We start from the raw sequence: 17500 nt of genomic DNA on the forward strand, positions 1-17500 counted from the left end.
AAATACACATTCTGTAGAATGGGGTCTTTGATCAGGCTACAAAATGGCGTAATTGGACCATAGGAGTAACACCCTGAGACTGCGCTAGATAAATGATCGTTTTTGGGGGTTTTTTGTAAGAATTTTGTCGTTTAATTTTTACAATTTTTATTTTTATTTTTATCTTTTTATTGTTTTATTCATTTATTTATTATTATTATTTTTGGCTCACGTTTTTTTCAGCCAAAATGAGGTAATGTGTTTTGTCAGTCGACAGCACAAAGGCCTTGACTGAGACAACTCGAGCCATTCATCGTTACAGCTATATTATAGGTCTATATACATTCTTTGGAAAGGGGTCTTATTTCATGGATACAATAAATGGCGTACATAATTGGACCATAAAAGTAACACCTTGAGACTGTTTGATTGCAAATAATTGATAGATGTGTAATTTAGCTTGAACAATCGCTACACACCTACAGAATACATCAAGGAATTTACCCAATTCGTTTAATTCTATGGAATACATCGAATGAACAAAGTTGACACATTCAGTCAGCTCTTTGCAATTTTTTATAGATAGTATGCGCTTGGCTAAGAAACTCACAACATTGCCATCCGGAAATACAACGGACCAACACACAAAACTGTGTGTAACCTTGAACATTTATATTTATATTTAATTTATAATACAGTTTTGTGAGAATTATTCATAAACATGGATGGCAAAAAAAAAAACAATAACAAAGACCTGTGTGACTTCAACTTCGCTCTATCTTTGGGTGATTAGTTCTCACTAAATAAATCGTATCATAAAGGTTTAAATGTTTGATAGGGCGGGCAGATGTTGTGAGTATTTTACCTAAATGCATAACATCAATATACGTTGACGTAACCTTGCTGTTTGATATCGTTTTCGTTTTGACCGACAATAAACGTTTTGGGTTACACATGATTATGTGTTTTGGCACGTCTCACTTCGCGGGAAGAACTTGATTGATGCTATGCGTTCAGGTAAAATATTCACAACACCTACCATCCGGATAAAACGTACCAACACACAAAACTGTGTGTAACATTGAACGTTTGTAGTCTGATTGATATAATTTAAAGAGAACTAATAACAAAAATGTCTGTCTAAAAGCAATAACAAAGAGCTGGGTGACGTCAATTTCGTTCCTTTCATACAATTTTAAGTTTACACATAGTTCTTTGTGTTGGTATATATGATCTGGCGGACAGATGTGAACATTATACTTAAACTCATAGAATAAATATGGAATTAACGGAGTTGACGTCCTTCAAATATCGATCGATTTAAATGACCCTCATCTTGCCAAAAACTCTCAAACCTGAGACTTCGCGAGGTCTTCAATCAAGTTCCAGGTTTGATAGTTGATTCTTAATTTGTTTTGTTTTGTGGGGTTTTTTTCGGGTTTTTTTTTTTTTTTTTTTTTTTGGGGGGGGGGGGGGGTCCTCAAGATGAAGGTATTTGAAATCGATCGATAATTGAAGGACGAGTTTTCAGGCCAAATTTTCAAATAATATGTGTTTTAATTCAGAGTACGTTGTTAATTGGTTAAGGTTGAAATGGTTAGAAATTAGGAATTTTTAAAATCTTTTGGCAATTAAAGAATTTATCTGGTTCAGAAAACTGAGTGGAGCAGGCACTTATGTTGATAATAACAGAAAATGACGTGAGTGGGAAAGTGCGAGTGGACAATTGAGAATAAAAATTTCGCGGCGATGGGGACTCAAACCCGCGACCTTACTGGTACGACAACCTCGCCTGGCCGTGAGAGAGACGCTATGCAGTCGACGCCATCCACTATGGTCACAGGAAGTTAGTTTTGAAAAACTAACTGGTTAAATTGTGGTTTAGGTTATATAGAGTATACAAAAAAAAATTAAAAAATTGTAGTTTAGATATGAAAAATAAACGATATAAAATAAAATTCCCTTTATTCATCCCATAGGGGAAATTGGTCTCTAAGGGCTATTCCAAGGGAAGACTTGAATAACCCAACCGTCGACCGCAGTGCAGCGCCGCAAATTGCGCTAAGGCGAAATGACTTGCTCAAGGCGCAGCGCAACGCAGCGGCCTGTGATCGAACTCGGTATTTGTTGGGTACGAAGCAAAGACCGTACCGCTGAGCAACGCTGTCCCCCAGGGGACTTCATTTAATCCTTAACATTGCTTGTGGAACATAGGGCTTCAAACAGTACAACATTTCCACCGTATTCTGTTCTGTGTCTTCTTCTTCTTCTTCATCTCTCCCCAGGACATTCCAGCCAACTTCCTCCCTCTTCCTCACAGGACCTTCTCCGTGTTTACTTTGACCTCCTAACATTCCTCTTTTCTTTTTTCTTTTTTTTTTTGTTTTTTTTTTTGTTTTTGTTTTTTTTTTTGAGGATTCCAGTCTCGTAATGTCTGTTGTTGCTTTTCTGAATATATAGATAGTATGCGCTTGACTAAGAAGTTCATAACATTGCCATCCGGAAATATAAAGGACCAACACCCAAAACCATGTGTAACCATGAACTTATATAGTCTTGTTAATACAGTTTAGTGAGAAGTACTCATAAACGCGGATGGCAAAAGCTAATCACAAAGACCAGAGTGATGTCAACTTCATTCTATCTATATCTTTTTTTAAAATGGTAGTATTGAGATATGGGATTTAGATTATGTTCATCATGAAAATAATTGGTGAGTGAACTGAGGTGATTGTGCTTTAAGTTTATCACTGATTAGCTAAAAATCGTGGAAGTGTGTGAATTAAGTACTTAAAAAAAAACAAACAACCAAAAAAAAAAAAAAAAAAAAAAAAAACACTCAGCTTATAATACACACTTTACTTTCTTGCTTAATGGGACACAATCCCGTTGGACTACAGGCCCCTTCCTTTGTTATATCATTGTTATGTCCCTTAGTTAGTTGACCCTTTCATCAAGAGCTTCACTGGATTATTTTGGTTAACAGACTTTTCTGATGGACCCCACAGTGTGGAGATCCCCCCTTACCAAAAAAAGAAAAAAAAAGAAAAAGAAAACAAAAACAAACAAAAAACAACAAACAAACAAAATGAATAATTTTAAAAAAACGATCAAAACTCCTCGATAATAATTTTGTAAGTAGTAGTAGTGTTAGTAGTGTAGTAGTAGTAGTTGTAGTAGTAGTAGTAGTAGTAGTAGTAGTAGTAGTAGTAGTAGTAGCAGTAGTAGTAGTAGTAGTAGTAGTAGTAGTAGTAGTAGTAGTAGTAGTAGTAGTAGTAGTAGTAGTAGTAGTAGTAGTAGTAGGAGTAGTAGTAGTAATAGTAGAAGTTGTCATCGTCGTCGTCAGTAATACTACCCTTTCAATAAGTGAAGCAATGCGTGGGGCATTCAAAGTGTCTTGGAGGACCGTGTTACCTATAAAACTGCGCTATACATGTGTACATTTAACTCATTTGCTCAACTGTTTGTCTTAAAATTATACTATTTATTTATTTATGTATTCATTTATTTAACTATTTATTTATTTATTTATTTATCCATTTATCTATATATTTATTTATTCATTTATCTACTTATTTATTTATTTATGTATTTATTTATTTATTGCTATTTCAGTTTTGCCATGCAGAGGGGCGACAGCGAAACCACGCTGAACACATCCCTATATTTATTTATTTATTTATTTATTTATTTATTTATTTATTCATTCATACATTCACTTATTGTCATTTCAGTTTTGCCATGCAGAGGGGCGACAGCGAAACCACGCTGAACACATCCCTGGCCTACACAATCGATGACCACGAGTTGGTGGTAGGATGGTTGCACGGAAAGACCCCAAATAATTATGGTACAAACAACAATCACTATGGCAACCACGAAAGTATCGCCCCTTCATCACAAGTCAATGGAGGGCCAATCCCAAAGTCGGTAGGTTCAGAACATGATGAGAAATATAGGGTTCAGAAAAGCATTGTGAAATATCTATTTTAATACACTTGTAGAGAACTCACAATATTTGCGGAGAAATAAAGACTATTACGAGCAGGATCTCATCTATTATAATTATTATACTACTGTAGTGTGGGAATTAAGATAGATCGAGATGAATCTTTTGAGCCAGCAACGATCAACATTCGGTACGTACTAAAATATGGAGATGCGAGCAAATGAATCTAGCAACGGGTCTTTACAGAGGATACCGTATCGTTCGACCATCGAAGCCAAATGAGGAAGAAAGGCAAGTCTTAAACACAGGGATTCGAACCGTAAATCCCCTTCTTTCCAGACTGAGATATTTACTATTGGCCAATATGCTATTGAGATAACTATTAAATTAATTATTAAGAGGCCACAAAGGGTTTAGCAAAGATGGCAGCTGTTACGAAAAACAAAGCTTTTTCCCTTTTTTTTGTGCGTAAAAATACTGTCGATACGACAATTACGAGCATCTTTGAAAACTACGTATTTTTGGCAAGCCGCCGTTTGAGTAGTTGTGTCTGTTAGATCTGGCGGAACATGCTTTGTTGAGATAGACTAGAAATACTATCCAAGAGGTAGCAAGCAATTGCTATTGTCCGTTTCAAGCTATATAAACTGGGATGAACTCCAACTCCCGACCAACGTGTACTTATTTACAGGTCTGATGACCCAAATTGTTTTGGGGCTTATGGTTGTAATGGAAATACTCACTCTCACTCAAACCAACACAAAATACAATGTATTATTATTATTGTCCATCACAGCAATGCTAAATCAAGCCCACAGTTGAGTTCGGATATCAGACCTGCAAAGATGTGCACATCTATGTCGACAAAATGCAATTTTGAAAAGACTGATCATATTAAGATATCTCCACCGAACGTGCAAGATTGTTCACATCCACTCGCTCCAAACACTTCCCGCAATTTTTTTCTTCTTTTATTTCTTTTTGGATTTCACGCTTCACTGATTTTATGACTTCTACCCTCCACCCTTTCTCAATGCATGATACATAATGTTACATTGGACAGATCTCGTTTCGATCGATTCTATTTTACACACCATTTGAGATGCCGTCCACTGACAGAAAGGTCTAAAACAACAAATGAAACAAAAACAAAACAAAAAAACTAAAGCATTTATATAGGGCACTATCCACTTAACGTTGTCAAAACACATTCCAAGGGATACCTGGCCAACAGCAACACTAAACATGTTGAACGAGACCAGCCGCCTGTCAACAGTATCTACACTTGGGGGGGGGGGGGGGGGGGGGGCAGAGGGATACATTCCGACTCACTCACTCACTCAATCCTCTCCGGGCCTGCTGGCACATGGGGCGATGCAAGGGATCTCCACCTGGTCCTGTCAACAGCTATTCTTGTTGACCATCTCGAGGGACAGACCCATAGATAACACAGGTCTGTGGACAGGCCTCTCTGCTTTAGGTCCCTCTCTACGGTACGTCTCCAAGTCTCCTTTCCTCTTTCTTTGGGGTGCCCATATCGCAGAGCCTTCCTTATCAGTCTTTCATCAGGTCTGCGACAGACATGCCCCAGCCATTGCCATCTTCTCCTTTTAATGATTAATTCCGACTCCCCGGGCCTTGTGGCTCTAAAGAACTACTGAGGATAATTTTGAATTGATCGATTTTTGAAGTAATTTTTTAAAATCTGGTCGAAATGTTAAGATACCTGTCGAATCTTACGAATTTTTCGTACTTTTACGAATTTAGACAAATCTCATGGCCAATGACAAAATACGAGATTATATAGAATATTACGACTTTTAATTCTCAGTAATACTTAATGATACTACTACTACTACTACTACTACTACTACTACTACTACTACTACTACTACTACTACTACTACTACTACTACTACTACTACTACTACTACTACTACTACTACTACTACTACTACTACTACTACTACTAATAATAATAATAATAATAATAATAATAATAATAATAATAATAATAATAATGAGAAGATGAACAACTACCACTACTACTACTACTACTACTACTACTACTACTACTACTACTACTACTGCTACTACTGCTACTCTACTACTACTACTACTACTACTACTACTACTACTACTACTACTACTACTACTACTACTACTGATATAATAATAATAATAATAATAATAATAATAATAATAATAATAATAATATTAATAATAATAATAATAATAATAATGACGATGATGATGATGATGATGACAATAGTATTAATAATAATAACTACAATAATAATCGCGGGTGGTTGGATGGGAGCATCACCCTTGAATCATATACCTATGATGTTCGCATGGGTGTACGATCCGATAGTGATGTCGTTTCTTCTTCTCTTTACTAGCCTATCCTGCTTCTTTGGTTTGTGATTGTATTTTTGACAGGGGATATTTTTTTTCCTGTAAATCCGCTGCCTGTTTGTTCTTGGTTATTTATAATTTAGCTTATGATATCTTTAGGTTATGATTTTGATTGACATTTGTACTATTTTTGTTAGATTGCTTGTTTTTTTGTTTCAGCGGTCTCTCATATAACCTCAATTGTGTTGGAAGAGACCTAAAGCAACAAACAAAATACAATAATAATCATGATAATAATAATGATGTTGTTGATGATGATGTTGTTGATGATGATGATGATGATGATGATGATGATGATGATGATGATGATGATGATGATGATGATGATGATGATGATGATGATGATGATGATGATGATGATAACAATATTAAATCATGGCGATGTAATGTTGAAGTGATCATAAATGCCAAATTGTGGTTGTTCTTTCGCGATTTCAGAAATTACTAATTTTCTTGTCAAATTACTAAAAATTGACATAGAAATTACTAAATTTGAAGTTTTCAATTTGGCACGCCTGGAGCGTTTTGTCAGCGAATGGCATGCACAGCTGCTAACATAGTGTGTCAAATACTACGGATGAGTGGATGAATGAATAAAATGTCACCAAGTCCAACACACCACCAAAACCCTTTCTTCTCTGTGATTTCTAATGCAAAACGTTATCAAAATCATCACTAAAACTAAACATATTGTGTGAATGATATTTCTTGGGACGTTAGAGTTAAGAGTGCTTTCGGCAGTTTTCATGTTGTAAGTTGTAATAGTTAAAAAATAAGATAGTAAATTACTACTACGTGCGTGATAGCAATGCATCATTAGAATTCAGGAATAGTTATACAATTTAGTCTTACTAGAATCATAGGTTTGTACCTGTTCATATAATCAAAGATATATATATCTTTATATAGTACAGACCTGCTTACTTAAAATTAAAGATTTGTAATTTTTAGGAGATTTAAATTGTAGTCGCTACAGTTAACTTTATAGATCAATAATTTACTTTTACAAAAGAATAAATAACAACACTTCGGCCTTCAAAATCCTCAAAATTATGTAGCCTGGCATCAACGGTCATTTTAAATAAGTATTAAGGACTTTGAGATGCTCAGTAAGTTATGAAACTAAACGTGCTCAAAGCGCTTTACAGTGTGCCCCTGACCAACAGCAACATTTAACATGTAGGACGAGACACGACATCTGTTAGGCGATATTACATTTTTTTTTCCCGACAGAACGATCATTTTACATCTGAGTACGGTGAGAGAATGTGAGTAAAGAGCCTTTTCCAAGTGCTCAACTATGAGCCGAGTGAGGCTCGAACCCAGGACTTTCCGTTCCGAACGCGAGTGTCATACCACTAGACCAAATAGCCACTAAGTATTTGTTAATTCCAGAAAATATATTCATTGTCTTCAAGATAACACATAAATCAGACCCGAGTTTGTATATTTTGTTTGTTTTCTTTTCTTTTTTTGTTCACTCGATTTTGAGCATCCACGTCACCGCCCCCCGATATGATACCGTTGTTAGGCAGTAGGCTACAATTATTGATGCTATGCGCATAGGTAAAATATTCACAACTTACGCCAGCCGGATACAACGTACTGACACACAAAACTATGTGTGACCTCGAGCGTGGATAGAATTTAGTGAGAACTACTGGAAGCATGAAAAAAATGGGGGCTGGCTGAACAAGCTTGTGTACATGTGGATGCTATGAGCAGACGATAGAGGACATCCTTAGAGAATGCCAGGATGGGCCCAGCTACACTGACTATGACCTAAGAGTCTACTCCCCAGATGCTGTGGAGTGGGTTCGGTGTTGGAGCAACAAGCTATGATGACACCTTACAGTTTGTTTTTAGAATTCACAGACATTGAGGCACTTTTAGGTCGCACATTCAAAAGCTCAGGGTTGTTGGTTGTTTTGTTTTTTTTAATAGTTAATTGTCTTTTCCTCAGAAGTGGCGAGTATCATCTCTGTCCTCCATTCTTCCACGCAAGATGACATACGAAGGGGACGAGAATGCAGACAGAGGTAACTGGACAGGGAAACTGGACTTTGTCCTTTCCATGCTTGGCTATGCCGTGGGGCTCGGAAATATTTGGCGATTTCCTTACCTTTGTTATAGGTGTGTATGCTGTATATACATCATCATCATCATCATCATCATCATCATCATCATCATCATCATCATCATCATCATCATCATCATCATCATCATCATCATGATAATGATAATAATAATAATAATAATAATAATAATAATAATAATAATAATAATAATAATAATAATAATAATAATAATAATAATAATGATAATGATAATAATAATAATAATAATAATAATAATAAATAATAATAATAATAATAATAATAATAATAATAATAATAATAATAATAATAATAATAATAATAATAATAATAAACTTTATTCATCCTTGTCGAAAATTGTACAAGTATTGACATTTAAAATACACAGAAGTCAGCGTTAAATAACCAATAAATACCTCAAAATAAATTAAATAAGAATGTATCTACAACGTGCAATATAGTGAATGTTATGTAGATATAGATAATATGTAGTCTTTATAAATTAAAAATATATTTGATTATTGATTTAAGAGTATATTTAGTATCACAATCTGAAATATATTATCCACTAATATGGTTTTCCCAGACATTGATAAATAAATTAAAGTATTTTTCACGAATTGTATTTTGCTTAATCTTTAACCTTTTTTCAAGCACTTATAATGAATATTTCTTAAACAGCATAATATTTCGACTTCATAAATTTGATTATTTTAATATTATTACATATCAAGCATTTATAATGAATATTTCTTAAACAGCAAAATATTTAGACTTCATACTTTTGATTAATTTAACTTAAGATAAAATAATTCGAGCTTTAACATAGCGAAATATCGACCCAAAGCACTTACAATTCCCAAGCTAACGGCAAACCTAATGTAGGACAAGACATTAGGCTGTACTACACCTTTTTTTTTTACCGATAGAGACAAAACTGCTACCACACATGTACTCATTATACATCTTAGTATGGTGAGAGAATTTGGGTAATGGGTCTTTTCTCAGGACTCAACTTTGTGCCGCCTACAATGTGACGAGTCAGAGCTTTGCATGTCAAAAGTCGAGCGTCGGACAAGACACAATTTGACGACGTTGATAGAATCTCAGGCATGCTGTGATGGTAAAATTTATGTATTGTCGTATCCCACAAGAAAAGTCTGATTTCTTATACTAATTGTATTGGATAAAATGATACTAAGCTGCAAGAAGCTGTAAGAAACAAAAATGAATATAACAGTTCCATTTAAAAAAAAAAAGAACAAAATACCAAACACGGAATGTTTCGGGCTGAAAATAACCTTTCTTCAGTCAACATTCCTGAAGAAGGTTTTTGAGCCCGAAACTTTCAAACGTTAGGTAATTTATTGATTTTTTAAACGCTGTGAAATTAATTTATTGTATTTATTATCTTTCAACTTTTTTTTTTCTTGTTGTTGTTTTTGTTTGTTTTTGTTTTTTGTTTTTTTTTTGTTTTTGTTTTTTTGTTTTTTGTTGTTTTTTTTTTTTGTTTTTTGTTTTTTAATTTGACAATGCCTTTCCCTTTTTTTTCAGGAACGGAGGCGGTGCCTTTCTCCTCCCCTACCTCATCATGTTGTTCATGGTTGGACTTCCTCTTTTCTACCTCGAGGTGTGCCTTGGTCAATTCTGCAGTCGTGGCCCTGCCAAATGTTGGGATTTCGCCCCAATCTTCAAAGGTACTTATTATTAACAGAACCATCGTTTTAACTAGTTAAAACGTGAACTTTTTATAAAGCGTAATATCCACTAAATGTGCTCAAAGCGCTTTTCAAAGGGTCAATATGACCAACAGCAACATGTAGAACAAGACACGCCTTTTAGGCGATATTACAATTTTTTTTCGACAGAGACAACGCTGTCAACGACCAGGCACTCATTTTACACGGTGAGAGAAAATGAGTAAAGAGCCTTTTCCGAAGACTGCGCCGAGCGAGGCTCGAACCCAGGACCTTCCGATCCGAAAGCGAGTGTCATACCTCTAGACCACATAGCCGCACTGGAAAGTGTGTTGATATGTTTAATTCGGCTGGCGGATGTTGTGAGTTTTTTACCTCAACGCATAGCATCAATAAGCTTACCAGGGCTTGGAGAGATATGATCACTGATGTCTGCAAAAGACTCGGCCCTTGATTGACCCTTGTGTATCCATTTTTTACCCTTGTGTATCCATTTTTTTACCCTTGTGTATCCATTTTTTTTTACTCTTGTGTCTCCATTTTCTTTACCCTTGTGTATCCATTTTCTTTACCCTTGTGTATCCATTTTTTACCCTTGTGTTTCCATTTTTTACCCTTGTGTATCCATTTTTTTACCCTTGTGTATCCATTTTTTTACCCTTGTATATCCATTTTCTTTACTCTTGTGTCTCCATTTTCTTTACCCTTGTGTATCCATTTTTCATCTTTGTGTATCCATTTTTTTACCCTTGTGTATCCATTTTTTCAGGTGTTGGAATCTCGATGATTGCTGCTTCAGCAATAGTCAGCATCTACTACAACATGATCATCGCATATGCCCAGTATTTCTTCTTTGCCTCATTCACCAGCGAGCTACCTTGGGCTGATTGTGAAAACTCAGAATGGAACACCCCGAGTAAGTTGATCGTAAAACTTGTATTCTAATGCCTAATAAACTTAACTACCATTAAAAATATTACATAACATAACATAACATAATTTGGGGCCGTAAAGACCAGTTCATAAAGTTTAGTAGACTTCGTTTGCATTCTTTTATTATTGTGTCATGTTCCATATTGACTCCATACCGACGTATACATATATGCAGGTCTGACATCCGAACCTACTTATGGGCCTAGCTTAATTAGCATTGTTGTAATGGACAATATTTTGCGTCATTTTTGGAGATTTCCATGACAACAATGAGCCCATAAGGAAGTGGGTTATCAGGCCTTCAAATAAGTGCACATCGCTCCATACGTATTCCTAGATTCCAGAAAAATTAAAATGAACGTCAACAAGTATATTTATTATAAGTGCATCTAATTATATGATGTTGTATGAGCTAGTATTCGCAGTGCTTCAATTATTTCCTTAGACGAAATGAAGCCAACTTTGTTTTTTCAAATAAATAAATAAAAAATAAAATAAAATAAAATTCCCTTTATTCATCCCATAGGGGAAATTTGTCTCTAGGGTCTATTCCAAGGGAAGACTGGAATAACCCAGACGCCAGCCACAGTGCAGCGTCGCAAATCGAGCTAGGGCAGCAGCTTCTTATGGTTCACACTATTATGTTATGACGATCGACCCAATCAGCAAAGTCCGGTCCGCATTCGTGCACCGTCGCGAACCCGCCTGGTAGCATCGCTAGGGCGAGGTGACTTGCCCAAGGTCACACAACGCAGCGGCGGGTGATCGAACTCGGTACCTTTTGGGTACGAAGCAAAGACCGTACCGCTTAGCCACGCTGCCCCCAGTCAGAATAAAGCGCCGATTAGGTGATCAAACGTTTCCTATTTCTCACACAGATTGCAGTTTAAAGTGGCCCCTAACCGACTGCGACGACGGAGTGAAGGAAACCAACGGTACTTGTTTCACAGATTCAAAGTTCACAGGAGTTTGGAATGTCAGCATGTTCAATGAGGTGACGGGAATCAAAAGGATATCGCCCTCGGAGGAATATTGGATGTGAGACTCTTTTGGTCCTTTTAACTCTTTGCAAGCGGTTTTTTGGCGTTATTCTAGCCGGATATCAAAACGTTGTATATTCACTGAAGAGTAAAAATGAAACAATAAAGTAATAGCGATCAGATAGAGCTTGAAGTTCATCTATCTATCTACCCATCTATCTATCTATCTATCTATCTATCTATCTATCTATCTATCTATCTATCTATCTATCTATCTATCTATCTATCTATCTGTCTGTCTGTCTGTCTGTCTGTCTATCTATCTATCTATCTATCTATCTATCTATCTATCTATCTATCTATCTATCTATCTGTCTGTCTATCTATCTATCTTTATACTTATATTTCTTCATATCGCTAAGGAACTCAAAGCCATTAAAGTTTTTTAACAATAAAATTTTAAAACTAAAAGTAAAAAAACTCCCAATTTTATCCAAAGTTTTTTTTCTCCCACTTCTTAATCCTTCCAATCAGAAACAAAGTATTGGGGGAGGACAAGAGTGATGGCACTTTTGACTTGGGGCAGCCACGTTGGCATTTGGCCCTTAGTCTCTTTCTGGCTTGGATTGTCACATTTCTGTGTCTTCTCAAAGGAATCAAGACAACTGGGAAGGTAATCATTCTCTTTGTGTCTTATAAAAATAGATATTCTAAGTTCGATAGATGGAAATGTTTCAGTGAAGTGTTTGAAGGTAAGTAATGTATTGCTGCAGGCATTTAAGCAAGATATGAACAAGAAGAAAAGTGGTGTAGATAGTGGACGTTTAAATAAAAAACTCAGAATATTTGCATTCTATCAAAATTTTGTACGGCTACGTGTCTAATAATATGACACTCGCCTTCGGAAGATCCAGGGTTCGAGCCCCTCTCTGAGCAGCGCTTAGTTAGTCCTTGGAAAAGGGTCTTTACTCTCATTCTCTCATTGTATTCAGGTGTAAAATGAGTGCCTGGTCGTTAACAGCGTTGTCTCTGTCCCAAAATAAGATATGTAATATCGCCTAATAGGCCCCATGTCTCGTCCTACTTCTGAAGTGTTGTTGCCGAAGGATCCCTTGTAAAATGCTTTGAGCATTTTTAGTGGATACCGAGCTATATAAATGCCTTACATTTTATTTATTTATTTATTTATTTATTTATTTATTTATTTATTTATTTATTTATTTATTTTGTTGTTGCTTTTTTATAATCAACACATGGACGTAAACACGACGGGGCTTTCTGGAATGTTTTGATGGACAAAATATTTTCTAAAATGATCACGATAGACAACTTGAATTCATTGTAAAATAAAGCATTTTACAACTTATTGGTTACGAAATATCTAAGAACCTTACTTTGATGGGTGGAATAAAGGTTTTCTTTCATGATAATTGATTTATTAAATTCGTTATTTTTACCTCAAATCAACCACTCACTCGCAAGCTCGCGATGCTAAGAGGCGCGCTTAAGAAAGCGAATTTATTAGTCTAGATATAAAGCCATGAAAGAATTCTTTCTTAAGACGTATTCCTGTTATCAATTCATTTTTACCGTGTAAATGAAGACTCGTATGTAAAAAAAATAATACTTTTGGGAGGAAAGATGTAATTTTCTTCTTCTTCTTCTTCTTCTTCTTCTTCTTCTTCTTCTTCTTCTTCTTCTTCTTTCTTCTTCTTTTTTTTTCTATTATTATTTATTTTATTATTATTATTATTATTATTATTATTATTATTATTATTATTATTATTATTATTATTATTATTATTATTATTAATTATTATTATTATTATTATTATTATTATTATTATTATTATTATTATTATATATATATTATCATCATTATTATTATTATTATTATTATTCATCATCATCATCATCATTATTATTATTATTATTATTATTATTATTATTATTATTATTATTAATTATTATTATTATTATTATTATTATTATTATTATTATTATTATTATATATTATTATTATTATTATTATTATTTATTATTATTTTATTATTTTATTATTATTATTTTATTAAAAAATTTATTAATTATTATTATTATTATTATTTTATTATTATTATTAATTATTATTATTATTATATTATTATTATTATTATTTACCTTATCTATCATCATTAAAATTATATATTATCTATCATTTCATTATTACATTATTCCATTGTTTAGTTTCATTTTTTTTCAGGTGGTGTATTTTACAGCTTTATTCCCATACGTCGTGTTAGTTATCTTGTTTTTTCGTGGTGTCACGTTGGAGGCAGCTGGAGATGGTATATATTTCTACATCGTTCCAGACTTTTCTAAGTTGTCAGACGCCAAGGTGAGAAAAGCTTTTTTAAAATTTTTATTTAAATGTAAACGACATACTCACAGTAGAGATATACGAGTCCTAGCATCTAAATCTTGTTTTCTATTTAAAACGTGTCACGTTTGTCTTAGTTTCATCTCGGTGGCGTTTTAACTGGTTCATTAACATCATCATCATCATTAACACCACCACCACCACCATCACTACCACCACTACCACTGCCACCACCACCGCCACCACCACCATCACTACCATCACCACTACCACCACAACCACCACCACCATCATCATCATCATCATCATCACCACCGCCACCACCACCACCTCAACCACCACTACCACAACAACCACCACCACCACCATTAATATCCTCATCTTCATGATTACCATCATCATCATCATCATCATTATCATCACCCACCATCATCATCGTCACCACTACTACTACTACTACTACTACTACTACTACTACTACTACTACTACTACTACTACTACTACTACTTCAACAACAACTACTACTACTACCACCACCACCACCACCACAACCACCACCACTATCACCATCATCATCATCATCATCATCATCATCATCATCATCATAATCGTCATCCTTATTATAATTATTACTATCACAAGTAGTCACTATTTACATTTATTATGATTATTATTATAGTTATAATACCTATTACAATGATGATGTCCTAGCATCTCGTATTTGTATATTTTCCACAAAACTACAGGTCTGGCGAGACGCAGCCAACCAGATATTCTACTCTTTGGGTCCCGCATGGGGTGGTCTTATAACACTGGCAAGCTACAATAGATTCAACAATAATTCACTGAGGTAAGTAGCATTATCATTATCAACCAATTAACTGCCGTACTCTGGAAGGATATAGATATCTATGTGTCAGTGCATGACATAATCAGTCGGAAGGTGGAAAATTTGGATTTGAATTTTTTGCATTGTCCGAAAGAATATGCTCCCCATGCCAGAGCATTTTCATCTTTATTTGAAGTAAATCGGGTGATTTTTCATGAAGTTATGGTCAAATGTATTGGAAAGGTATCCAAGCAACTTTTCTCAAATTTCATACTTTTTCAACTTGACTAGCTGTAAAAATATTTAGAAGTAAAATTAAGCTTTGATATTTCCCGAAGATGTACTAAAAGGGTTAATTTAATAATTTATAACAAGAACTCATTTTTTGATAAAAATTGACCTTCTAACTAAACTTGACAATATCTCATGCTCAGTTCAAACCTTTTCACCATCCGACTGATTATGTCACTCACTGTAACATATAAACATGCGTCAAATGGATACAATCTCGGAGTAAAAATGATGCCAAAAAGTGAATTTAACCAGTCATTTGCCGTAGTTTGGAAAAACTCCTGTTAAAAAATTTGGTCAGAGAACTCGTCCTTCGAATACCGATCGATTAAAATGACCCTCAACCTGCAAAAAAACTCTCAATCCTGGGACTTGATAAAGTCCCAGGTTTTAGTGTTTTTTACCAAAATGAGGCTCATCTTATTCGATCGATATTTAATTTGAAGGACGATTTTTTCGGCCAAATTTTTAAATACTTGTCCTTCCAGAGTACGGCAGTAAAATTGGTTTATCAGGTCAAATTTACGCACACATATTTGCAGGTCGGAAAACCTAACGCATTTCTGGGTTTAGTTTAGCATTGTTGTAATGGAGAATATTGTTGCCTTGGTATGAGAGTTATTCCATGACAACAATAAATCCATAATATATTGGATTATTAGACCTGAAATTAAGTACACTTTGGGTCAATGATATTTTAAAATTGTGATCAGCAGCAGGTGGCGATGGCTAAATTACTTCATAGGTTTTCTGTCGTACTTTTGGATGATTTATATTGAAGTAACAATTTAAAGTTATTTTTTGTTGTTGAGGCTGAGGAACGATTTTGAGCCTGAAACGTTCTTTATTACGTAATTTGTTCTTTTCCGTTAAATTTATTTTTTTCAGTTACTTTTTATAGTCCACAACTTTTAACAGCCTTGACTTTTAAGTATGAAAATTTTCGTCATACATGGAAGCAGTTTTTATTCAGCGACATACACATAATATTTGCATCTATATTTAACCGAACGCAAACATAGACTGTGCTTGATTTAACATTGTTGTAACGAGCAATATTTTGCGTTGGTTTGATTAAGAGTAGCCGACGTGAACATATTTGCAGGCCTGATAACCGGACGCATATATGGGCTCGTTTTAACATTGTTGTAATAAAGATTATTTTGCGTCGGTTCCATTACAATGACACCATAACAACTCGGGTTATCAGACCTGCAAATGAGTACACTTTGAGAGTAGCGAAGTATAACATTTTGGGTTATCAGACCTGCAAATAAGAAAACTAAAAACGTCGTTTTCGGACTTTAATGGAAATTGGTACCCAACGCTTTGATTAATCTGTCAATTTTGTTTTTAATTTTCATTTATTTATTTATTTATTCATTCATTTATTTTGCCAGAGATTCTTTAATAGTGGGTATTGGCAACTCTGCAACAAGTCTGTTTGGAGGTTTCGTCGTGTTCTCATATCTTGGTTACATGGCCAAACAACTCAATGAAGATGTGGAAAATGTTGTTGCTAGTGGTGAGTTATATATAAACAAACACGAACTTTAAGTTCCATTTCACAGTGTGACATGCTATATTCCTACGCCCCATTGCTTCAGTTATTCCCCTTGCGCACTATACAGAGAAGTTTGAAAAAGAACGTTCTCAAAAAAGATATAATAATATAGCAATTTTCTCAGTCCATGTCGAGTCAGATTATTTTCACTGTTGTGTATTGACAATGGACAGTTTTTTAAAAAGAAGAGAAAGAAAAAGAAAATCCATTCAGAATTGAATAAGTCAATTGACTTTCGAAATATTTGAATTTTATACGGTCAAGTTGGAATCAAGTGAAAAACTTCTTCCTTGCCTAATTTTAGTTTAATACATAACAAGGCGACCTTTTGTTTGTTTTTTTTTTCATTCTATCTATCTATCATTCATTATTCTTCACTGCAAATTTGTTCTTTTTTAAAAAAA

At 34.6% G+C, this 17500-nt stretch overlaps 1 protein-coding gene across 3 annotated transcripts in view; it reads left to right on the forward strand.

The window, feature by feature from the left end:
- Positions 1-17500, forward strand: part of LOC144975105 (sodium- and chloride-dependent glycine transporter 1-like) — a 43820-nt gene that overhangs the window by 15603 nt on the left and 10717 nt on the right. Inside the window, exons 2-10 of one of the 3 annotated variants that reach the window (XM_078918834.1) lie at positions 3714-3909; positions 8310-8479; positions 9997-10139; positions 10909-11055; positions 11951-12110; positions 12587-12725; positions 14295-14429; positions 15159-15262; positions 16933-17057. In XM_078918834.1, coding sequence (XP_078774960.1) covers positions 3721-3909; positions 8310-8479; positions 9997-10139; positions 10909-11055; positions 11951-12110; positions 12587-12725; positions 14295-14429; positions 15159-15262; positions 16933-17057 — 1312 coding nt within the window. In that variant the 5' untranslated portion in view covers positions 3714-3720. Of the gene's footprint in view, positions 1-3713; positions 3910-6918; positions 7098-8309; positions 8480-9996; positions 10140-10908; positions 11056-11950; positions 12111-12586; positions 12726-14294; positions 14430-15158; positions 15263-16932; positions 17058-17500 lie in introns of those variants that run through there. The other 2 variants (XM_078918835.1, XM_078918836.1) reach the window with 2 other exon arrangements.

The sequence above is a fragment of the Berghia stephanieae genome, chromosome 6, assembly GCF_034508935.2.
Source record: "Berghia stephanieae isolate SIO BIC M18660-M18661 chromosome 6, UCSD_Bste_1.3, whole genome shotgun sequence".
Classification (NCBI taxonomy): Eukaryota; Metazoa; Mollusca; class Gastropoda; order Nudibranchia; family Aeolidiidae; genus Berghia; species Berghia stephanieae.